Consider the following 26,380-nt stretch of genomic DNA (forward strand, 5'->3'; position numbering starts at 1 on the left):
TTGATAACAATCCTGTGAAGTGCCTTGGGACGTTTTGCCTTATTAAATGTGCTATATAAATGCAAGTTGTTGTTATTGTTCTTCAGGTGTGCTCTTCCTCAGGTCCACAACACTGTGTATGCTTTCAAATCCCAGTGGATGGGGCCTCAATACACAGAAGCTGTGAGTAAATATTGTGTGGCTTGATGGAAAAACAGAACATTCTGAATGATTGCTCTTTTAAAATCAACTTCATTCATTAAAAATAGGCGAAAGAATATTTTATTTGAATGCAATATGAACACATTACTAAAAAAGAAAACAATGAAGGGTTAAAATTATATGTTTTTTTGCAATATTTCTAGAAGTGATTTTTGCTAATGTTATGCTTGCTGACTTGTAACAAATACTTACATTATGCAGCCAATAATATTAATACCGGCTACTCTCCAGGAAACAAATATCCAATAATCTTGCTTTAATACCAGTATCCCACAGCAGAACAATTAGATATACAAAATGGTTCCAAACTCAACAGGCTGGAGATACTGGGATTGTAACAAAATAAGTAGAGTAACCAAATTATCAATTTATACTGATGCAATATGTTGGATAAATGCTAATGCTGCAGATTGCATAGTTTGCCCATTGCAAACAGGCAGTTGGTATAGTACACAAAGAACTACATACAATGACAAATCCAATTAAAAAAAACAAAACTTAAAAAACTAATGTTGCACAAGAAGGCAGAAATTAAAAATGCCTCTAAGTGAGCAGTGAATTATTTCAGGGTTTTCTGTAGTTTATATACACAAAACACCTATAGGGTTCATGGAGTCCACAATTACAATTAGTTGAGTCATTTAAAGCATTTTTGTTGCAAAATTTGTCCAGTATGTTGCTACACAACCTACATTGAAATAGTAATGTCTACCCTGCAGACACACACAGAGCTAAGTTGCCAGTGTGCAGTGTTGTCGACAGAATCTCAATAAAATGTAACCGTTCACGTGTGTAGCTTTCATATTATATCCGCACACAGTGTAAAGAAAAGTGGTACAATTCTAGATCCAAATGGGGGCTGTTTCTGGAGAGATTATTTTGAGCTTTATAACACTAAGATAAAGCACTGGTAGTTATAGGTCTGTCACTGGTGATGGGACTAATTTGAGGTGATGAGTTAAAAGTAATATCAAAGCATAATGGCTTCATTGTGATATTTTTCCTATGACGTATTGGTATCAATGTGCTAAATAGGCTTAGTGACAACACTGGTTACACACAAATATACAAGACCTAATTATTAGGCCTGATGTTACTTCAGTGCAGAGATTACCTGGTCCTGGTCTAAACCTATTCTGTAGATCAGGAGCAGAGCTTATAAGAAAGTCTAACACAAGTTTACTTCACTTCCTATTATAAAAAAAAAGTGATGTGGTGAAGTTTTTTGTTTAAATTTAAGGAATTCACATCCTTGACCTCCAAGGCCAGTGCGTACCCTGTTAAAGCTGTCCCGTTAAACATTTACACCCACCATCTGCCATCCCCTCATGCATCACAAAATAAAAGTTAATGACAAGCAGCAAACATGCAGTAAATACACTTTCTGCAGTCACACAGACCAAAGCAAAAATGAGACATAAACTGGATAAATTGAACCTGTACAAGAATTTCAAAACAAGAATACAAAACAAGAGAGCACCATGTGGATAACTTACAGACCAAGTCAAATCACCTCAACCTTCCCAGATGGACCAAACAACTAAAATTTAATAAGTGATTTTATTTTCTAAAGGTTTAATCCAGGGGGTGCAACGATTATAAGTCACTTTACAATGTATATGATCTTTTGTGAGCTGAATGGTGTAACTTGGAAATATTCTGGTACTTCATGACTGGGGAGTCTTCCAGTACATGTGTCCAGCTGCAAAATTCTTATATAAAATGCTGACTAATTCATTTATGGTCTAGAAACGAACAGAATACAAAAGTGATTAATTGAGTCTTCTAATCACTGCACCTCCAGTCTTTACATCATCTACATAAGTTAATAAGCCTCCTTCTCAGTAGGAGAGGACAAATTAGCACCTTTGGATACAGTTGTCCTTTTTCATCCTGATCAGGGAAAGTGATTAAAAAAAGTAATGGATTTCCCCTCCCATAGCCCTCTGCCTCCCCGTGATGCAGTTTGTGCAGTGCCTCTCGATGTGCAGTGCATTTCAGGTCACTTGCTGAATTCTGTGCAAAAGATGACACTCGAGACCCATGGCCAAGTTTCTGTGAATGCGATGTTGCATGGGTTCCAAAACCAAACATTCAAGTACAGCTGGAGTCAAGTGACAACAGTAATTGGATAAATAATGTTCTGGTCTTTGTAATAAGGCACAGTTCAAGTCCTCTGAGGCACTTTGGACTTGGCTGAAATGTAACTTGATGCTGATCAGACCTCAGAGCTGTCGCTGTGATAACTCGGTGCAGTCATGGCCTCGTTGCTGGGTGATTTCTTGTACTCTCCCTTCTTATCTGATTGCTTCCTGCATTTCAGCACGAGGACGATGATAATAATGACACAAATAGCTAGTAATAAGGCAGCAATCCCTCCAATAATGGGGACATTGCCACCTTCGTCGCCTCGGTCATTTGGTGACCTAGCAACAGCTCCTTCACGGAAGATCTCTTTCTCGACAACCTGCTTCCTGTTGCTGCGGTCCAAGGCAATATGTTGAATGTTGGTTCCTCTGTTGTTCTCAATGCCGATGTCCTCAGCAAGTAAGGGGGCTTCTTTAACTGCTCGCCGCTGGCGTGAATGCCCCACAGTGCTCAGGTTTCCGTTGTGTGAAACAATATGATACTCCACACTTCTCTTTCCAATGCCTCTGTTAGCACTTTCCCTAGACCGCACGGTGTAGATGGTATGAATGTACCACTCTCGACCAGCGGCAACCTAAAGATTAAAAATAACATATGACTGTTCTGCTTCAGACTTCACTGCAGCAGTCAAAACATTAACAGGAGAATACCTTTCACATCACTTGTCCTGTTTGGAGAGAACAAATAACTTTAAATTGGCTACTAACCTATTTTTTCATATTGGAGGATAAGCTTAGCGGCCATTTATACTTCCTTTGATAATTACTTGACATCAATGCACATTTTAAACATCCATGGTGGTCTGTGTGAGGCAGCAGAGACTGGGATGCTTGCAATTACATCCACTGCAGCTTATTCTGCTTAAGTGTATATTAAGTCTACAGTTTGCATTAAATATTAGAAATCAAAAACAATTGCCATATAATCTCATACAATCTACTCAGGTTGCACAAGTGTTTGCTTTAGCTAAATTGTACTGAATAATGGTTACTGGATCTGTTCTGGGCGTCAGCTTTTCACCATATATATTAATGACTTGGATGAAGAAATAGAAAGTTGTATATCCAAGTTCACAGATGACATTAAATTAGGAGGCACAGTAAGTTTAGAATAGCTATGGAAAAGGACATGGACCACTTTAAAGTAAAAATACTTAATTGGAGGAGGGCCAATTTCAATGGGATGAGAACAGATCTAGCCCAGGTAAACTGGAATCAAAGATTGGCAGGCAAAACTGTAGTTGAACAATGGTCGGCCTTTAAGAAGGAGATGGTTCGGCTACAGTCTAGGCACATTCCCACGAGGCGGAAAGGAGGGTAACTAAAGCCAGAACTCCCTGGATGGCAAAAGAGATAGTGAGTAAGATGAAACGAAAAAAAGGGGCATATGACAGATGTCAGGTTGATGACACAAGTGAGAACCAGGCAGAATATAGAAAGTTCAGAGGGGAAGTGAAAAAGGAAATAAGAGGGGCAAAGAGAGAGCATGAGAATAGACTGACGGCCAACATAAAAGGGAATCCAAAAGTCTTCTACAGGCATGTAAACAGTAAATGGGTAGGGTCGATTAGGGACCATTAGGGAGATCTACTCAGAGGTGTAAGGATAAACCCAGCAACTATAGGCCAGTCAGTTTGATGTCAGTGGTGGGTAAATTTTTAGAAATGATAATCCGGGACAGAATTAACAGTCGCTTGGACGAGTGTGGATTGATTAGGGAAAGCCAGCACAGATTTGCAAAAGGCAAATCGTGTTTAACTAACCTGATAGAGTTTTTTGATGAGGTAACAGAGAGGGTCAATGAGGGCAATGCAGTCGATGTGGTGTATATGGACTTTCAAAGGCGATTGATAAAGTGCCACACGGTAGGCTTATCACCAAGATTGTGACCCATGGAATAAAGGGGGCAGTAGCAACATGGATACAGAATTTGCTAAGGGACAGGAAACAGAGAGTAGTGGTGAATGGTTGTTTTTCGGACTGGAGGGTGGTGTACAGTGGTGTTCCCCAGGAGTCAGTGCTGGGACCACTGCTTTTCTTGATATATATTAATGACTTGGACTTGGGTGTACAGGGCACAATTTCAAAATTTGCAGATGACACAAAACTTGGAAGGGTAGTAAACAGTGAGGAGAATAGTGATAGACTTCAAGAGGATGTAGACAGGCTGGTGGCATGGGCGGACACGTGGAAGATGAAATTTAACACAGAAAAATGCGAAGTGATACATTTCGGTAGGAAGCATGAGGAGAGGCAATATAAACTAGAGGGCACAATTCTAAAAGAGGTACAGGAACAGAGAGATCTGGGGGTATATGTACACAAATTGTTCAAGGTGGCAGGGCAGGTTGAGAAAGTGGTTAAAAAAGCATACAGGATCCTCGGCTTTATAAACAGGGGCATAGAGTACAAAAAGTATGGAAGTCATGATGAACCTTTATAAAACACTGGTTCGGCCACAACTGGAGTATTGAGTCCAATTCTGGGCACCGCACTTCAGGAAAGATGTGAAGGCCTTAGAAAGGGTGCAGAAGAGATTAACTAGAATGACTCCAGGGATGAGGGACTTTAGTTATGTGGATAGACTGGAGAAACTGGGGTTGTTCTCCTTGGAACAGGGATGTTTGCGAGGCGATTTGATAGAGGTATTCAAAATCATGAAGGGTCTAGACAGAGTAGGTAGAGAGAAACTGTTCCCATTGGTGGAAGGGTCAAGGATCAGAGGACATAGATTTAAAGTGATTGGCAAAAAAACCAAAGGTGACATGAGGAAAAACTTTTTTACGCAGCAAGTGGTTAGGATCTGGAATGCACTGCCCCAGGGGGTGGTGGAGGCAGATTCAATTGTGGCCTTCAAAAGGGAACTGGATAAGTACTTGAAAGGAAAAAATCTGCAGGGCTACGGGGATAGGGCGGGGGAGTGGGACTAGCTGGATTGCTCTTGCAAAGAACCGGCGCGGACTCGATGGGCTGAATGGCCTCCTTCCGTGCTGTAACATTTCCGTGATTCTATGATTCTAAGTTGTGTAGATGGGAGCAGGAAGTTACAATGGGACATAGACAGATGGAGTTCAATGTGGGGAAGTGTAAGGTCACCTACTTTGGATCCAAGAAAGGAAAATCGGAATATTTTCTAAATGGCGAGAGACTAGAAACTGTGGAGGATCAAAGGGAATCAGTAAAAGCTGGTGCACAGGTACACAATGTAATCAAAAAGGCTAATAGAATGTTGGACTTTATCTCAAGGGGGTTGGAAAACAAAGTGAGGAAGTTATGATTCAGTTGTACAGAGTCTTAGTCAGACCCCCATCTGGAGTACTGCGTTTAGTTTAGGGCACCGAACCTCAGGAAAGATATATTGGCCATTGAAGGGGCACAGTGCAGATTCACCAAATACTGGGGTTTAAAGGATTAAATTATGAGTACAAATTGCATAAACTTGACTTGTATTCCCCAGAGTTTAGAAGATTGAGGGTGATCTAATTGATGTGTTTAAAATGATAAAGGGATTCAATTGGGTAGATACAGAAAAACTATTTCCTCTGGTGAAGGAATCCAGAACAAGAGGCCATAATCTTAAAATTAGAGCTCGTTCATTTAGGAGTGAAATCAGGAAGCACTTTTTCCACACAAAGGGCAGGGGAAATCAGGAACAGGCTCCCCCAAAAGTCTCTGAATGCTGGGTCAATTGAGATTTTCAAGACTGAGATTGCTAGATTTTTGTTGGGTAAGTGTATCAAGGGATATGGAGCAAAGGCAGGTAAATGAGGTACCGATCAGCCAGGATCTAAGTGAATAGGCACGAAGGGCTGAATGGTCTCCTCCTGTAACTATGTTCCTATTGAAGCTGAGTGTTTCTCACACATTATTTGTAAGGTTACATAATTTGTACTGATCCCTTAGGATTTTACAGTACCTGGAAATATCTAGTGCCCAGTAACTCAGATTGTAATAGAAACATCAACTAATTAATGAACTGAAAACAGTCATTGTTCCTTCTAACAGGCTCACTCAATAAACCCCAGTCTTTGGCTATTACAGTACACAGAGGTATTTGGGTGCTTATAACTCAGATTGCAACAAAAACATTAACTAATTAAATTTAGTGATACTCTAATGTAACAACCTCAGTCAACACAAACCACCTGTTGTAGTGAAGTATGTCCTGAGTCTCAGTGGAAACTTCATTATAAATTCTATAAAGTGTGCTGACGAACTCCCACTGAAAATAAAAACATTAGGAGATTCCAGCCAGTTAGCATTAGCAGATTATTGATCAGGGTCTTGTTTTGCAACTGGATGGATTGAGTCCATTAAATGAGGCCAATAAACAATATCTGGCTAGTAATGGATTTTTTTTTCTGGCTCCGATCAAAACCATCAAAGATTTAGGTAATTGGTATTTGTCAAAAATAATGGAGCCAATCATTCGGAACAAAGTTGAGGAGTACTGATATGAAAATTACCTAGTAAGTGGCAGCCAACATAATTTAGGAAGTGGCAAATCCTTTCTGACCAAAGTCATTGACTTGGTTGAGGAACTAACATTCCAACAGGAGGCCGGAGATCCTTTAATACAATGTACCTAGACTTCTGGAAAGTGTTTGATAAAATTCCACATGAAAGGCTGCTACATAAACTTAAATCAACAGGTATTCTAGGTAAAACTTGGAGATGGATGAGGAATTGACTGAAAGAAAGGGGATAATACTTATGGAAGTGATGTCAGACTGAAGAGATATACTGGGTGAAGTGCCCCAGTAAATAGTGCTGGGGTGCCCACTATTTCCAATCTACAAAACTGACATAAATTCAACATAAGACGGTCAAATTTAGAGATGATACTAAACTGGGCTGGGGGCAGTAGAGTTTAGTGAAGGACTCGAGGAACAGAGTAAGGATCTAGACAATATATGGATCTTTGATCTAGACAACATATGGATCTTTGATCGAGACAATATATGCAAGTAGGCAAATTATGGTAGATGAAATTCAATCCAAGAATGCAAGATCTTGCACATTGGGAAAAAATGAGGAACTTACTTAATGTATAGTGGTCAGTTGTCTAGGGGAGAGGCTGAATGAAATCTGGGAATGATGAGGAGACTCTCTATTGATAATATCCTGTTATCACAGAGCAACAAAGCAAATGGAATATTGCCAAATAACTAGATTACAAGTATGAAGCTGTATAATGCTCTGCTCAGACCACCTCTTGGATACTGCATTCAATTCTGGTAATTGAAGAACAAGAAAAAGCTCCAAGCCTTGGAAGAGGTACAGAGAAGGGATGACATGGCTGATCCTTTCTGTAAAAGCACTGGGTTATGAGGAAAGATGAGAAAAACATGGATTCTTTAGCTTTGAAAGGAGTCCTGTGAGAGGACACCTTATGTAAGATACTAAGTGGAATAGCAAAGGTAAATCCTGAGCAATACTTCAAATTAAACAATGACTGCAGGACAAGAGAACATTAATATTTGATAAACCGGTAAAAGGCATGTTTAGGATTGATGTCAGGAAGCACTACTTCACAGAAAGAGTGATTAATACCTGGAATGGTCTTCCAGGTAGGATTATCGACGGAAAAACTTTGGAGTTATTGAAGAGGCAGCCAGATACTGTGATGGGAGAGATTATAGGTTTAATTGAAGGATGGGCTGAATGGTCTCCATCATCTTTGCTTATCTTTGTGATTGCAATGGAGATGTAAGTATGCACAGGGGCAAGATGTATTCTCTCAGTGTTAAGGGGACTGAGGAGTTTGAACTTAAGCAAGGGCTGATAAGGTGCATAATTCTAATAACATTTAGGCTATTTAAAACTGATTTTTCCTTTTTACCATGTTGAAAGCAGCTACCCTGTCACTATTTATATGTCATATTTAGTGTACAAACTGGACTTCCTAGTAAAATCAAAAATAATCACAGCAATTTTTGTAATTCACATTTTAGGCTGCAGTTTTGCTTTAAAAATTTCAACAACTTTACTTTTACAATACATATTTTCTGGTGATAAAAGTCTCACTCATAGAACTGACAATGCAATGATGATGCCATCAACATCACCAATATCTGACTAATGTGTTGAAATTTCAGGTGGCGTGACTTTTAAGAATGAGCTACAGTTTTGTGCAATGACACAATACAGTTAAGGGTAGTAAACTGTGCTGATAATCCTTGTTCTGGTAAGACAGGATAGCTAATATGAACCTTCTAGCCACTAAGTCAATAAAGGGTAAGATTGGCATTGTCTGCGCAATATCTACCCATCAAACATCCCTTTCCTACCTGGAAGAGGGGGGAGGAGTCCACTCGGAAGCCATCAGAGCCAGGCTGTAAGGCAAGTGCAAGTGCTTCAGCATCATCTATTGCAAGTCTAGCATTGAATGGTACGCTCCCAAAATACGTGTCCTGTGTCTCAGGCTGAGCCTTATCCTGTTTAAAAAAGCAAAAGACCTGTTATAGGAATTGTATGTCAGTGAAAAAATATATTTAAGTTGTATCTGAGAAAGTTAATTATATTGGATTAAAAACAACCCAACCAAGAACTGAATACAATTCTTTCCAACAATATCAAGTAAGTTTCAGTGATTGGCAGTGCTGACAGCAAATTTGACATGCTTGAATGTACTTTTTTTTCCTTAAAATTTTATTCATCAATCTTACCCCCCACCCCCCCACAAAAAAAAATCAAAAACAAATGATCCCTGTATTTGGTTCCCTACAAAGCAGCCTGCGCCATAGTTCATGGATACCATGCAGGAAGTGTTTTTGCAGCACTGAGATGCTGGTACCGTCAGCTTTCCTTCCCTCCATGCTCCCTCACTTCACAGCTGGAATAATTCCCTATCACAACATACTCCACCTAGTGGTCCAGGGAAAAAACAACACACTCATCATAAATTAGGTTGTGACGTTTGTTCCAAGTTGCTTTTTAAAATGTTATCATTCACTTGAACAAATAAAAAAAGGAACAATTGTGCTGAAGGTTGTGAATTTAGAGAATGGATTGGAGATAGAGAGCTGGCTGAGAATTTGGCTACATTAAATCTGAACATAGAGATAGCGGATTCACTGACAATCTAAGTGACTGCTTGGGGTGGGGCACATACAAAATGAACACATTGTTCATGGGCTTGTTCTTGTAAAAGTCGAGCTTATCCAAGCTACATAAATTGTAAACAATTTTACAACACCAAGTTATAGTCCAGCAATTTTATTTTAAATTCACAAGCTTTCAGAGGCTACCTCCTTCCTCAGGTAGCCTCCGAAAGCTTGCGAATTTAAAATAAAATTGCTGGACTATAACTTGGTGTTGTAAAATTGTTTACAATTGTCAACCCCAGTCCATCACCGGCATCTCCACATCAAAGCTACATAAAGACAGAGATCCAGGTTTGGATTCAGAACAGCAGCACAAAGTTTGAAAAGTAGAACTGTATACTCCAATAATGTGTCACATCGATCGTAGTTGATGAATTTTCTGATACATTACATCAATCATTATAAAACAGCTTGGATACTGACTGATGTCAAGTGCAATAACATTTGCTATCTGTTCTGGTGGAGCTCTGCTACCGGGTTATATTGTTAATGTAGCTAAAGAAAATTCAGAACTCTACACTACCAAAGTTACAGGCCATTGTTAAAGCAGTTTTTTCCACCATATACTAAAATAACTGACTTACCAGGATCTTGAACCTGTACAAGAGAGAAGATGAATCAGCCAGGCAACCATATTCAGTATTTATTGGATTGTACTTGGGCACATATCCATCAGCTCCTGTACACAGAAACACCTTCTCAATATTACAGTTGAAGGAGTCTCCCAGGTTCTGCACAGGGTCAACCATCACACGCCCATAGACACTCGATCCTGCAGGGAAAATACATTTCAATTAGAAGTCTGATGAGACTTTGTACCGTGTTACCAAACTGCTTTCCTTCCCATTTCAGAAAAATATTCTTTTGGTCTTTTATGTCACGTGACATTTCCTGAGACAGAAAACGTGCAACCTACAAATCTCATGGCACCAATTAATTGTTGGGAGACACAGGACAGCCTTTATTGCTGCATGCTCTGATTTTCCCTTGCTTCCTATGGGCACAGCACTTTGCTTCACATGGTGTATACCCCCAGTTAATCTGACTGAAATAGGAAACTAAATACATTGGCAAACACGGGCAACAAACCTACAATCTATGAGGTCACAGACAACATAGAACAGTACAGCACACCATAACACTTGTGCTTTGTCTTGCCAGGTAAACTATGCAAAATGATTCTAATGGAGTATTCCTCCAAAACATTCTTGTTATTGTAAGGATGTTCAGCGGTTAATTACTTTACTAGTGCAGAAATGTGGCAAGTTATTTTTTATTAAAAAATTTGGACTTGCGTCACTGAGTTTCTTCAAAATAACATACTTCATTCTCTAAGATAATGTTCAAATATGAAGGCCAAACATCCTTATATAAATTTCATAGCAGACTCCTTTTAATATTGGCTCAAAAAATCCTCGAGATGTGATTCCGACAGTTACACTGAGATTGGGCCTGCCAGCGCTCTCCTGTGCTGACTTCGTGGAACTCTCATGAATTTTAAGGGCCCTTGTGTTTCTAGAACCGTTTGGTTGTTTGAATTATGATTTGTTTATTTTCCTTTCAGGATCAGCAATTGGGATGTAGCCAGGTAAGGAGCTGTGACCATTCATGTGCGCATTTTGGCTGCCTCTCCGGACCCGAGCCCTTCACTTCTATGTCCCTTTTTCCTTCTTTCTCTTAGGCCCTTCTCTCCTGTCGTCATGCCTCCTAATATATCCTTGTGTGGCTTGATGACAAATGTTGTCTGATAATGCTCCTGTGAAGCACCTTGGGACATTTTACCATGTTAAAGGTGCTATATAAATGTAAGGTGGAGTTGTAGTTGTTGAAAAATAATCACCACCACTGGTTGTACTGAATGGCCTGTTTCCATGTTGTAACTTCTATGTATTTCAGCAAACCCTTCCAAGTGATCTCAGAGGTATAGAAGACAGTAAACAGTATAGAAAAGGTAGATCTGGAAGGCTGAACTGTGACAATAGGACAGAGCTTAAACTGGTTAAAGGCAAACATAGGATTGATGATGGAAAGTTCTTCACACAAAGAGTGCTCAACACATGGAACGGTCGTCTGGATAGGATGGTGGAATCAAAAACCCTAGCACCATTTAAGAAACAATTGGATGCTGTGGGGAGAATGTAGAATCTTTCTGGATTGGTGAATTTAGAAGGTCTGTACGACCTTCCTCATCTGTATTTATCTTATTATCTTGTGATGGGATTGGTTAGGGTGGTGATGGAGACTACTGTCCTTGGATTTTAAAAATAAATTGGAGCCTGACACATGTATTGTCCCACTGGGATTTTTGAAGGGTTCTCAGGATGCCCAGCTTTTTGTACTGTGCCTGAGTACTAGGTCATTAAACAGTGTTCACGTTTAGCTTGGTTTCTATTGTATCAATAAAGCACTAAGTGGTCTGGCTTCCATACCTTCTGTGAAAGCGACATCGCTGCCTTCTCCGAATCCCATGGAGCCGTCAGATAACCAGAGACCCTTTCTATTTAGCAGGAACATTTGAGTATTCAGGCTGAACTCGGCAGCAACAGGGTCACTCACCTGGAAGAAGCAATAAAGAAAAAACAATAAATGAAAAGTTAGTAAGTGACGATGATAAAGACAGGTTTGCAAAGCTCTTGGGTTTATAGCAGCATTTTGCTCCAAGTCCCCGACAGATGCCAGCTTTTATCAATCACTGGCACATCCATTGTTCAAACTACCTTTTTGCCACTTTCCAGACAGCCCGCAGGATGTAGCACCACATAGAAAAAAGTACATGGTCTCTCTCAGGGTACAGTTAAGAACAATGTCCGATCTCCTGCCAGCTGATCGTAGAGAGGCACTGATGGTTACTTATGAAGACATCTATAACCGAGACGCTTCAGCTCTAGCTAGAAGGTATGTGATTGTCACATGGGGAGAAGAAAATTAATCTAGAACTATTTGTGAGGAATAGTTCATTATTCTCATTAAAAAGCAGAAACTTGCCAGTGTACTGAGAAGATTGACTTCTGGCAGAAGTCATCTCCACATGGTATGGTTACAAAGTCAAATGTTATGAAATCGTATATGCACACACCTAAGAGCAGATCACATCAAGGGGAAACATGCACATAAACTTCCAAAAAGCGAGCAATATAAATCGTGGGGGTAGGGAAGAGGGGAAATGAGCTGTGTATCCTCTAAAATCATAACTTCAACGAGTAGGACGTAGGTTGAATGACTGCCTTGGATAGAGTATACCTTATATATTGAGCATATTTAAAACACATAGGGGTCAATTGTGAAGTGACAGCTACCATCAGGTGGAAAGTGGGTGGAGCGAGCCCACCATCTGCCCGGTGGAACCATTTTCATGGCTGGGGCTTTTTTGAATTCCATCAGCAAGCTGCTTGTGCTTTTGGAGCAATTTCCCGATTGGAGAGGGTGGGAAATCTAGCAGCTCCACAGTGCAGCCCAGCCAGTCCAGGTAACTAAAGGGTGGTGGGAGGGGTGGGAAGGTGCTCCTGGGGTGGGTTACAGAGGGTCGGGGATGTAGGAGGGTTGATTTTTGTGGTCTCAGAAGGAGCATTAGTGCTTCTCTTGGCCCCAAACATATTGCTTAAAAAGCTTTTTTTGAATCTTTATTGGAGTAGCCTGCAGCAGACCCCTTCAAGGTTAAGCCGTGCATGCTTCACCCATTGCATTGAGGTCATATTGATGTCATAGGACCCATATTTGCACAGGCTAACAAGGCTCCTGCCTTTTTCCAGCGGGCACCTGGGCTGTCTATTCCAAGATCCCCACCCAAAATGGTGGTGATACGAATGTCGGCAAGAACAGGATGGTTAAGTGCTGTGCCGCCATTTTCATCACATTACTACCTCATTCCCACAGAACGGGGAGGGGTGAAAATTGGACTCATCGAGTGAGGAGAGGTTCACTTGAGCTGCCAAATAATCTTGTACCTGCTGAAACCTGATGTCAAGGTCAAAGGTTATTGGCTCCCTTGGATTGCACACGACCGGTATGGTATACTCCTGGCTCGGAGCAGAGGCACAAGGAATCAGCTTCACAGTGTAAGTTCCTGAATAATCACGGACCTAGGACAAGTAAAAGAACAATCAATTGCAAAAGTAGAAAACAAATCTACACCATATTAGGAAGTTAATCTTAAAGTTATAAATATTCACATCAATTTAAGATCTCCTCTGAAATTTCTTTGACTTATTACGGTTACCTTCCTATAGTCTTTTTAGCCTGTTTTCTATCAATTGGCAAGAACTTCATTATTAGTGATCACAATAATAAACAGAAACAAATACACTGTTTCGTGGATAGACAGCAAAATGTCTTTCACACTGGCTTCTTTTATGCAGAAGTTTAAAAAAAACACTTGGATTTATATAGTGCCTTAGGTCTCACAAAAACATCTCAAAGCATTTCACATACAATGAATCACCTTGAAATGAAGTGACTGTTACTATACAGCAGCCATTTTGTGCACACAAGTCTCACAAATACCACTGAGTCTAAGTGACCAATGAATCTGCTCTGGTGGTGTTGGCTGAGATTGGCTAGGGCACGAGAAGAGGAACCTCCAGCCCTCCTATGAAGCCATGGGACCTTTAATTTCTACCTGGATCACTGGAACAAGGGCCTCGGTGTAACAACCGATCTGAAGGATGGCAACTCCACCAATGCAGCGCTCTCTCAGTATTGGGCTGCAGTGTTAGTCTAAATTATGTGTTGAAGGCCTAGAGTGGGACTTAAAATATTTTGCTATTTTCTGCAAAAGTAGAACATTAAAGGAAAATGCCAGCCATTGGGAGCCTGCTGCTTGTGACATGGAACTTGCTGCGCTGCTGTAGGATTTAAAGTTCTGCAGCAACACCTTAAGGGGGAAGTATTTTTTGTCATTGAAGACGTTTTGCTTCCAATGTTCTTGTATATTTTGGTGGTAGGCAGAGCTGCACGGCAAGCCCCAAAGTTTAATGATGCTTCAATGGAGCAACTGAGGCAGAGGAGGGGGATCATGCTTGCTTCACAGGGCAAAAAACAACCTGGGGTACATAGCAAAAGTTATAGCAGGAGGTGGCTAAGGTCAATACTCAAAGCAACACTCAGAGCACGTGGGTCCAATCTGGTAAAAGGTTACAGATGTCATCAGGGTAGGTAAGGTAGGACTGCCCACCACTACCTTATAGGAAATAGATGCACAAAGTGTCCATGGCACATCATAGGCTTTACTGATCATTCTTTCTTACAGCATGTTGAATGATTTAGGTAACTGGGTGAAGTTTTCAGACAAAAACTTGAGAAGAAGGCCCTTTGTAGGGTCTTTTCCTAGAGAATTGCTTCATCTATCACATCAATTGTACAATTTGTAATTAAACAGTAATTTATTTGGATACGATATTTAGTAATCCTGATCTACATCTAATCTTGATCTGTGCATAAAACATCTCGGTAAACTGATTCATCAGCAACTACTGTAAGAACTGCAATGTTTAAACTTATATAAACTTACAGCAAAATCAGAAGTGAAGCTCCACTGTTGCTCAGGATGATTGTACGTTGGCTCACTTCGCACTAAGCTGAGGGTAAAGGTCAATCCTGGGTGATCAGCTGACATAACCATGGAGCTGAGAGGTGATGCTGGGGGAGGACACAGATTGTTTTAGGGTATCTCAAAAACAGTGAGCATTTCCATCACATTGTACTGCAACCAGTAAAATAAATACAAGTTTGCTATTAACACACTGCTCAACAATGTCTCCCTTTTTCAAAAGAAGACAAGCACTTGTGTTCCCTGGTGTCTTGGCGCATTTATCCAGTAAAGTGGCTGATCTATACAGGTCAGGAAGGTTCCAGGTTTGATCGCTGGTCTGGGCTGAGTTAGCTGATCTAAGTCAGGGCAGCGGTAGAGATATTACAACTGGCCTCAGGTCTCCTGGGTTTAGAATAGGAACAAATCAGTCAGAATTCCAGCACCTCACCGTAATCCAGCAATCACTGCTAGAATGTGTGTAAGAGTGGACATTGGTTATAATGTGCTATAGCTTGCTAAAAGTCATCGTCAAGGTTAACTCATGAATAATGGGCACTCATACGCCCATGAAGTAGTACTTCAGGAAGGAGTTGGTGCCTTCAGGAGAGTAGAAAGAACAAATCGATAGAAAAATGAGCAGTGCAAAAAAAGAAATTCACTCACCAGGATGCAACATAACAAAGAGGCCACGGAATCGTGCATCTGTACGGAAGTTCACAACCAAGCGTCCTTCGCCGTTGATCCGCATACTAGTTGGGTAAAGAGCACCTGTCATCAGACAACAGACATGTTTATCAATTTAGGTTAAGAGCCTGAAACAGTGAACTTTAATATGCAGTACTGATAGCTCAGGCTTGCTGTAATTTCATCTGATGTACAGTTAGATGTGCTAACATTAAAAGGAATACGGCTAATGAAAATACAACAGTAAAAACCACCCAGGGCATTTCATGTCGACAAACTGATGTTATTTGGCCAAAATCCTAATTCTATGAAGGCTTACTGTAGGTACATGGCCTGTTTAACTATATTGAAAGTTCTTGTTCTAAGATACCTGGTTGTATAAGACAGAATTTCTTTTTAAGGTGGTTTGTTTCACTGTTTGCTACTGTGTGTGTGTGTGTGTGTGTGTGTGTGTATGTGTGCACATGCAGAGAGGAAATTAAACGCAGACAGATCATTATCCATAGATTACTGTCCACCAGTAGTTTGAGAGAATGGTTGTTGATGTGGAAGACACACATGTGAACACAGACGATCAATGAAAAGCTGTAGCAAGCAAGTTTTGAAAAGTGTACACGGCTGTGTTCTAAGAAGGAATTTCAACATATATATTTTTGAATATGTGAAAATGAAGTAAGCTGGCACATTCTGAACAGGAATCACAACATTACAAAAAGTTGTGGGCCACACAAAGTGAATTAGAAAGCACTTTTAACTAGTTTGCTTGCTTATATGCATGTTGCTGAGTGTCAGCTGTGGCTCAGTGGGTAGCACTTTTTGCCTCTAAGTCAGAAAATGTGGGTTCAAGTCCCAATCCAGAGACTTGAGCACATAATCCAGGCCGACACTCCAGTGCAGTTCTGAGGGAGTGCTGCCAGAGTGTGCAGTCTTTCAGATGAGATGTTAAACCTGAGGTCCCTTCTGCCCTCTCAGCTGGATGTAAAAGATTCCATGGCACAATTTCGAAGACGAGCAGGGGAGTTCTTCCCCTGTGTCCTAGCCAATATTTATCCCTCAACCAACATCACTAAAACTGATGATCTGGTCATGATCACATTGCTGTTAGTGGGACCTTGCTGTGCGCAAATTGGCTGCCATGTTTCCTACATTACAATAGTGACTACACTTCAAAAGTATTTTATTGGCTCTGAAGTGCTTTGGCACATCCTAAGGAGCTATATGCAAGTTCTTTCTTTCTTTCTAATGACAAATACCGTAGCAGGTTTTGTGACTGCACAAAGGGCTGGGAACAAATTAAACTTCATTCAAGTAAATCACTTGCATTTACATAGCATCTGATCACATCTTACAGAAATGTCCCAAACAGTAAATTACTTATGAAGTGCAGTGACTATTATTTTACAGGCAAAAATGCATTTTCACCGCAGTGTGTAAGTATTGTACACAGGAAGGTCACACTGTCATTGTATGAATGAGCAATCAATATATTTTTGATGGTGTTAATTGAGGGTGAACTGTTGGCTAGGACACTGGGAGATCCCGCTGCTCTTCAAATAGTGCCGTGGGATCTTTAACATCTACTAGAACCAGCAAATGGAACCTCGGTTGAAAGAACAAAACCTTCAACAATGCCACATTAATTCAGTACTGCAATGGAATGTTAGCTTAGATTATGTATCCAAGTCCTGGAATGGGACTTGAACCCATGACCTTCAAATTTAGAAGTAAAAGCATCAATGAGCCAAGACACTAAAAGTAGATTTTTAAATTAAATTATTATTACAGACTACCCTACTGAAGAACAATCCTTATGGGTTATACTTAACAGCAAAGAAGCTTCTTGTACATGTTTTTCATTTATTTCCAAGTAACTAAATTAATTATAAGAGAAAACTTTAAAGCAATGCTTTATTAAGCTGCAATATACAGAGTGATGACAAGGCTCACAAATGAGCAATCTGTTAATTGAAATAGATTTTGTTTCAGCTTTTGAGAAGTCATGTGCTGTCTATCCATATTGATTCCAAGATTATAGGTATAGAAGTACTTTATCACTATGTATTATTTTTGGGATCTAGAGGTTTTGTGAGGCTCTATGTCATTGGCAGAGCCTCCTTCATACGCTACAGAACATATTGGAAAATGATGGGACTTTCTGATACATGCTGGCTGTGTGCAAGGCCTTGCTGGTAGTGTGGGCTCTAGCAAAATTTACCCTCAAATGTAAAAGCAAATTACTGATGAGAAGATTTCCTGATATAAATTTTCCCTTTCCAAACTGAACTTGTGCGTAATAACAATTGAAAATGTTAAAACAATCTCTGGCAGTCACTAACCCTGCAATTCAGCCTCTGGGGGGCTGCCAATTCCATCCTTCCACAAGATGGCAGTGTCGTACACAAAAGTCAAGCGAAGCTCAGACTGCAGGTCAAAGTGCTGCCAGCCTCCAACACCCACTGGGGAATGAAAAACGTAGGAGACGTAAAGAGGGACTCGCAGAGTCACGTAAGACTGCACAAGGTTCAAAACCTGATGAGAAAGAAAAAAACAAAAAAAGATTTTAACACATGATGTACCAGCTATCAATTAGAATATACAGTAGTATTTTATATGTAATCTCACTGCAATCCATAAGCTATAAATGTGACAGACTGAGAATCAAAACATGTTGCCCAAAAATAGGGTCAATGTTGGTTTTAAAACAGAGACATTACTATAGAATTTTATTGCTATGCAGAATTTTTTTTCATTTTTTGTTAAAACAATAGAAATAATTGTTTAGTTGCTCATTATGTGTGGAAAATTTTCATCCAATATGCTGTGATCTGGAATTATAATATTTTTAAAAGTGGAAATGATGCTACATTTTGTAAGGGCTCCCTGCACAACAACCACACACCCCTCATGAATGTTCAAATGTTAACTATTTCCTATTTTAGTTCATTGCATCTGGTACGTTTATGGTACTGGATATTAAGTGGTTTTGCCAAGGTGAAATCCTCCGTGAACTGTACAAATCCTTTCTGAACGATTTCTTTGCAAATTCCTGCCACATTTTTTAGCTGAAGGCTTGCATGTCAACAACGTGGTCGGATCTATACAACTAAGGTGCTTTCCTTAAAATACTATGACATTACCTGATGATTTCTGATTATGAAAATGTGCTCTTCATTCATCCAGGTTGTGCTTAATCCCTAGTTAGAGCCATAAGTAGACCAATTGTTAACACAACTATTTCTACTTGGACTCTTTCAGTCGCACACTCTAGCCCTTAGACTGAGTGTGGTGAAAGTACAAAATGGAATACCCTGGGAGGCAGATTCTATTGTTAATTGGAAGTGACAAATGGGTAGAAATTTGATTAGGAAAATGATGCAAGCTGGATAAGAAACAATATATAGAGCGCCTTTAACGTAGTAAAATGTCCCATGGCGCTTCACAGGAGCATTATCAGACCAGACAAAATTTGACACCAAGCCACAAAGAGATATTAGGACAGGTGAGGTAGGTTTTAACAAGCATCTTAAAGGAGGAGAGAGAGGTAGGGAGGCAGAGAGGTTTAGGGAGGGAATTCTAGAGCTTATGACCTGGGCAGCTGAAGGCACGGCCGCCAATGGTGGAGCGAAGGAAATCGAGGCAAGAGGCCAGAATCGAAGGAGCGTAGAGATGCCAGAGGGTTGTAGAGCTGGAGGAGGTTACAGAGATAGGGGGTGATATATGGTATTTTCTGAATTTTGAGACTGGCATGAAGTGCCATTATGTCACTTCCAGTCCTGTACATTCCTGCATTTCTATGTTCTAAGGAACTAGAGATTCTCAATTTGAAGTTTATCTGCTCTACCTGGACAATAAATATTACATAGTGCTAAATCAGCTCACTCTCTCAGAACAGAAGCTCCCGCCCTGCACACCTGCCACGTTACATCCAGGAGAAATGTCAATTTGTAAAAGACCAGGACTGCCCCCAGGCCAACTCTGCTTTCTATCTATGTTTTCGACAAATGTCTTTGCAAATCTTCAAATCTTACCATTTCTAAACATTACTTAACAAAATGAAACTGGACAACACCCATCGAGAGATGCAAATCTTGAATTGTCACAAAAGAATAAAAAGGTAGATTTTGGGGTCGGCAGGCACAAATTCTTAATGTTTAATAAGAGTTTCACAAACAGGTTTACTGATTAGTTTTGAGTTCATGGCCCCAAGTTCTGAAAATCCTTGAGGCAACAGGCATCTGACAAGGATACAGACTGCATTTTACAACCAGTATGTACTCAAGCTTTCGAAAACAAGCATTCATTGTTACCGCAAAGGACAGGAATCCAAATTACCCAACTTGAACAGTGACTCAGTCTAATTTAGAGCTTTTACTATGAGTTATAGGATATAGAAAACAGAACACAAGCTAGAAATCAAATAACATGAAAGTCATCGAACTGTTCGCTTAAAATTCAAACTTCCATGCATGCTGCTATCTAAAGCAATGAATTTGTGTTTTACTAATCAATTTCTATTTTTCTGATGACTACACAATAGTAACGTATCACAGCTGACTGTCAACTTTGGGTACGAGGTGCTATATGCGGGGGCGTGATTTTGGGAAAAATATTTTAACAAAAAGTAAACAAACACTTCTGAAATATGCTAACAAACTCTTAGAAACATTGAACGCCTGGCCACTCATTATCATCAGATGTCTATGCAGACTTTTAAACTGTGATTTAAATGTTTCAGTAAACATTGCAGCTGTTTCCAACTGATCAATGTGCCAGTTCATTTTCCCGGTCTGAACTAATTAGGAGAGGGGCATCTATTCCTTGAATAGGAATTCCAAAGCAATCACATACCCTAATTAAATTCAACTGTTATGTGATGCACATCTAAGCATTTTAACAGCTGGTAGAATCAGTGTCTGCTCACAGCATACTTTGTCAGTGTTACTGAAGTACAATTTATTAATTATCCACTTCGCATATTAATGATGAAATGATAAAACAGTTGTTGGCTATTTCGACCCAACTAAATCTTTTCCGAAAGTTGCACGCAGGCTTCCCTTTGGTCAGGTTATCTAGAAATGGGAAAGAAGGAAGGCAAAACTTATTGCGGGGAGGTGTAAGGCATTGCTCAAACATGCTTTCTGGTGGGACAAGGTCAGAATTAAGCTGCTTTTACATTCTGCTCAGACGGGTAGAAGGGAGCACCCAAACTTCAGTGAATCCCGGCAACTTTACTTTTGGGTTGCAGCCAGCTATGCAGGATCTGCATGTCAGAAGCTGGTGTAACCAGCATCTTAGTAACGCTGCTTTTATTGGAGCATGAGACATATACTGGCTGTGAGGCACACATTGAAAAAGAGGATCCTCATGTCCGCAGGTCAAGGAAATCTCATTAACAGGAATGGCATTAACAGTGTCCGTAAGATATCGATGGAGTGCTCTTGCCTGCCCTTCATAACGGGATAGGGATGGTGGGATCCTAATGGGAGAGAACGATCAAAGGCCTAAATTAAAGTAAACGGTTAAAAGTTGTCCAGTGTTAATGCATGTTTGTGTGTCTTTCTGGTGGTTTTATATATCTTACACTTTTTTTCTCTGCCAGCCCCTACCCCAACATTTAAAACCTACAAGATCCCCTTAAAGAACTTACTTGGAGAAGCATTGGTACAAGGGAGTGTTACAGTTTTCCCCAAAAGAAAAGGAGACTTTGATTGTTTCATTACTTCGCTAAAGTTCAAGTGCTGGTACATAAAACAACACAGTAAAAGACAAACAACAGTCGGCAGACCATTACACCGGGGCTTAAGAGAAAAAGTCTTTATTTGCAGAGTTGTGAACTGCACGGATCATTCCCTTATCAGCAGTGAAAAGTGGCAGCGGGCAAAAAGAGCTTCCTTATCGGCAGCACACATCAAAGTGGAGCGCCACTGAGACGCAGAGTTTGTTTTAAAATCCAGCCCTTCACACCACTACAACAAAAGGAGGGACATAATGCATTTCCATTTATTACAAGAAGCTGTAGTTATCTGAAGGCAGCCCTGTGAAAGGGTGTCTCAGGCCCTTTGATCCCTGCTGCTGATAAAAGTGAGGCTGCTGTGGCTGTCACTCAAGGAATGATCGCAGCCTTCGTGCTTACAACTCGACAAACAAAGACCTGTTTTGTTAGTGGAGACCAAGATAACACAGACTACTGTTTTATTGATGTATTTTTTGCACTTGAAATATTCAGAGACTGTGGAACCATTAAAATTCAATTTTCTGTCTTTTTGTTTATAGTTTTCCCTACCTCTTTCGGTAGAATGAATTGGAGTCTCCAATCCCTTTTGGAGGGTGGGTAAGGAGGTGGCAAGAGGGAGTGCAACAAGGCTCCTTGATTGGCCCAAGCTTAAAGAGTGTGTTAGAAATACAACCAAACTTTTTGGAAGTAACAATCTGTTTAAGTCACTCGCTGTGCATCTTCACAAAAGGTCAGGTAAAATGTCGGATGCTTTGTTGTGACAAAAAAAAAGAGTATGTTTTGTTGTCGCAGGTGAGACAACTGAAGGCTTGGGGCACGATTTTAACATTGAAAAACGGGTGGGTTCGGGGTGGGGGGGGCATTGAAAATCGCCACCATTTCAGACCTTTCAAGGAGGTTGTGGGCCTCCATTTTTACAGATTTTGCAATTTCAAACTCTGGGGGCCGGGATTCCCGGGCCTTTTCCTTCACACCTCACGAGAGGAGGCAAGAAGGCCTGAACCTGCAAGTAAATGCCTTTCTGGCACAGCTTGTGGGCCTGGAGCAGCAGGGGTGCTTCCCCCAGGTCCAACAAGCCTACCTGCTGTGACCCCCCCCCCCAACAATGGTGGCCCCCCCACGATGACCCCCGACCCCTCCACAATGATCGCGGACCCCCGCAATGACACCCGATCCCAACACCCAACGATAGCGGACCTCGGCGATGATCCCCGATCCTGACACCCCCTCCCCCCGTGATTGACCGCCGATCTCTCCCCCATGACTGACTCTCCCCATGCCCGTTGGTGCCCCCATGTCCACCGGTGCCTTGTGCCCGCCCATGCCCATCAGTGCCTCATGCCCATCCATGCCCCCGTGCCCACCCATACAATCAAAGACTTATCTAATGACTTAGCTTTTCACGTCCTCTCCCTGGCTGCTCTCATGTTCGACTGAGACCAGCCTGTCAATCAGAACGCCCAGTCGGACGGCAAACCGACAAAAAAAATAAAAGATGTCGTTATGTCAAAATCGTAAGGATGTCCTGGAAACCCATACTAAATGGGTTTCCCATCGTCAATTTAACCCCCCCCGCCTCCCGCCTGACTCGGGGTCAAAATCATGCCCTTGATCTCCAAATTCCACTTACAGAATCTGCCATTATGGATTCTCTTACTGAAGAATCACCCATTCAGACTGAAGACTGCGGTCATGGTGAAGTCATCAAAAACATATGTCATAACAGAAGGGAGAGGGCGCTAAATTGGGCAGTGTAGCGCTGGTTGTATCGATGCTATACGGCCTCTCGAACATCCAAGATGGAGTCTTGGCTGCGCAGGCACGTTTCCAGCGTGACGCGTGCCGGACGCCATCTTGGTATAGGAGTTAGCGCATGCACAAATACTGAACGCCGGAAGCATGTAAAGTAAGGAGAAAATAGATACAATCAGTGTGCAACGCTGATTTAAAGTGATAGACACCATTTTGAGACTTAACGCTCCACTCAACGCACAGTCTTAACCGCGACCATCTGAACGTGTCTTAGAGTGCCTGGTGGACCCCCCACCAGTGCTATTTAAATGGACCATGCAGGATTTACAGGTTAGTGGCTGGATTATTGCTTCTGGCTGCCGAGACATTTGTAACTGTTTTTGGAGGTCTCCTAGACTTGAATACTAGGCTGCGGGGACATAGCCCAACATTTAGAGCTAGGACATTCAGGAGTGAAGTTAGGAAATGCTTCTACATGCAAACGGTGGGAAAAGTTTGGAATGCTCTTCTTCAAATGGCAGTTGACGCTAGCTCAATTGTGAATTCTAAATCTGAGATTAATAGATTTCTGTGAACCAAGGGTTATGGGGCTAAGACGGGTATATGGAGTTAGGTCACAGGTCCACCATGATCTCATTGAATGGCGGAACAGGCTCGAGGGGCTAAATGCCACTGCCACTTGCTGCCTCCTGTTATGCGCCACCTTCTTCTGCAAGAAAGCAGGACACGTGTCTGGGTGATGTGCCTGTCATGGTTGAATAGCTGCCAGTGAGTGTGACCTGTGAGTTGTGGGTGTGCAGCTTGCAACAGTGGTAATGTGTGAGGGTGAGAGGAAGCATCTGATTGGAAGAATTGAGTACTGATTGAAAGAGTATGTTGGTATATGCATGATGGGAGTGTAGTGCGTGGAGCAGTGGATGCGGCTAGTGGTGCAGTTGGTAGGAGATGCCACTTGACAGGTGACCTCACACACCTTGACCACTTGTGTCAAAGCATTGAACTTTTTCCTGCACTGCTTTCATGTTCATGGTGCTGTGTGCCTGGCATTGACTTCGTCCCCCGCTGCCTCACACTGCCTTTTGGGCATATGGCTGGAAGGCATCTTGCAGCCCCCCCGGGGATATAGGATGTCCCTCCTTCTGTCCAGCTCTTGCAACAAGGCCTCTACTACATCAGCAGAGAACCTTGGTGCATGCGCTCTCGCAGGCCTGGTACCAACTCAATTTGGCAGATTGGTGAGGTATGGCATGCAGATTGGAGGATGTGGGATTTAGTAGTATGCAACCTTTATTCAATGTTTTAACATAACTCATGAGTGTGTAAAAATAGGGATGGGGTCAGCACCTGTGTTTTACGTATGCGACGTCTGATCTCAGTTCAGACCCTGTGCAGACAGCAGACTGTTATTTTTAGCAAATAATAGGTACCGGCTAGCTTTAAGAGATTTCTAACAGACAGCCTCCCTTTAAGAGACTGGGGCACCCCCTGCTGGTGGAAAGTGCAAATTGCATCGAAACGACGTGTAAGGTGGAGATTTCAACACCGCTTGACGGTGAGGCCGGACGAAGTTCTCATCTTGCCTGTGCAGGGATCATTGGGCATGGGTTAACAGCGCATCGGCTACCTACGCCCAATAATAGGCCCTATCAAATTTCTTCCCCAGAGTCTTACAATTGAACAACACAGCACCTATTTCCACAAATACTAAAAGTGGTGCGGCAAAAGCTGACGTTCCTTGGAATAGCAGAGAAATTAAAATGAGACTTGGGAAACAAAACAGATCAGAAAGTCTAGAGGAGGTGTGAAGAAAGGCTGTTATTGTTTCTGATATACTGTGTGTGGTACTCAACGAATTTAAGCCAAAGCGTAGTGTTTCTGATTGATGTTATTTTAATACCGTCAGCAACTTACCATCAGCATTAAAGTAAGACTGATCAGAAAATACAGGCTAAAATGTTAGGTTAAATTATATAGCGTTGAAACAACAGACTCCATTTTGTTGAATTCTAAGATTTTTTTTTAAATAACACATCTATGTATTAGTTGGGTTACAGTAGAGTAAAAGAAAATTATAGGTTAAACGAAGCTTTGTTGGTGCAGGTCATTAGTGCACCTACATGCCACACTATAGAACAGCCAGGCAGTCTGGGAAGGTGGCCAATGGAGATAAGATGGAGGGAGACAAAAAAAATCAGAGAATCAGTCAACCAGGGCTGTTCTTACACATCTCCTACACATGGCAGAGGATTGAGTGTCGGGCCTCCTGAATGGCATCTCACCTGGTAAATTCTGTCTGGGAAGTTCAAGAGGAAGAGATGGAAATAAAAAAATACAGAAGGGGGCAAGAATAAACAAAAAAAAAATGAAAACCTGAAAGTTCTGCATTTTCAGTCAAAATGGCCCCAATTTTCAAATCAAATTGCGGGTGGGTTGGGGGCTGCGAAAATCGGGAAAATCCTGAGTGGGTGAGGAAGCCGGCCCCAACCCGCCGACTTCCGGGTTTCCCACAGATGTGCCTGTGTGCGCGCGCGCTTCCCGAATGCGGAAGTCCTGCTGGCTTTAATTAAAGAACCAAATTACCTCATTGACGTACTTCATTTTTGACTTAGTAGATAGTTAAAACGATTTTAAACTTACCTGGGTGGCTTTCCCTCGGCTTCCGATTCACGCCTGGTGAAACCAGAGTGAAGGGCCGGATCAGGCAAAAATAAACAAAATAAATTAAATAAAAAACCATTGCACAAAGTTAAAAAACAAAATACACCTATCTTTCCACCGATGTCACCTGCACCCCCCTCTCTGATGTCCCCCTCTCACCCCCGATGTCTCCCTCTCCAATCTCCCCCTCTGCCCCCCAATCTCCCAGCCGATCTCCCCCTCTGCCCCCCAATCTCCCAGCCGATCTCCCCCTCTGCCCCCCAATCTCCCCTCCCGATCTCCCCCTCTCCCCCACCCCGACCTTCAGCGCTCTCCACTCTCTGTTCCAGCACTGGCTGACGTCACACTCCCTCTCTCCAGCGCCCCTCCGCACCCCCCCCCCCACCCCCGCCTCGCGTTGCAGCTCCTGTCAGCAGCCAGCCTGTCAATCAGGGGCTGCTGGGCGTCACCATCAATTACGTCGTGATCGTGTCGGAAAAGATAAGGTTTTTTTTATTCAGATTTGCCATGCACTTCTTCACCTCCCCCCCCCCCCCGCTCCCTGCCCCCCACCCCGCTGCCATCCCGCCAC

The 26,380-nt window shown here is 41.7% G+C and overlaps 1 protein-coding gene across 1 annotated transcript in view; it reads right to left on the reverse strand.

The window, feature by feature from the left end:
• Positions 1-245: 245 nt before the first annotated feature.
• Positions 246-26,380, reverse strand: part of LOC137322818 (FRAS1-related extracellular matrix protein 2-like) — a 237,164-nt gene continuing 211,029 nt past the window's right edge. The window contains exons 17-24 of the mRNA XM_067985900.1: positions 18,002-18,194; positions 15,645-15,749; positions 14,961-15,088; positions 13,399-13,533; positions 11,884-12,010; positions 10,039-10,226; positions 8,639-8,785; positions 246-2,923 (exon numbers count right to left, since the gene is read on the reverse strand). Of these exons, the coding sequence (XP_067842001.1) occupies positions 2,420-2,923; positions 8,639-8,785; positions 10,039-10,226; positions 11,884-12,010; positions 13,399-13,533; positions 14,961-15,088; positions 15,645-15,749; positions 18,002-18,194 (1,527 nt within the window). The 3' untranslated portion in view covers positions 246-2,419. The remainder of the gene's footprint in view (positions 2,924-8,638; positions 8,786-10,038; positions 10,227-11,883; positions 12,011-13,398; positions 13,534-14,960; positions 15,089-15,644; positions 15,750-18,001; positions 18,195-26,380) is intronic.

This window comes from Heptranchias perlo, chromosome 6 (assembly GCF_035084215.1).
Source record: "Heptranchias perlo isolate sHepPer1 chromosome 6, sHepPer1.hap1, whole genome shotgun sequence".
NCBI lineage: Eukaryota > Metazoa > Chordata > Chondrichthyes > Hexanchiformes > Hexanchidae > Heptranchias > Heptranchias perlo.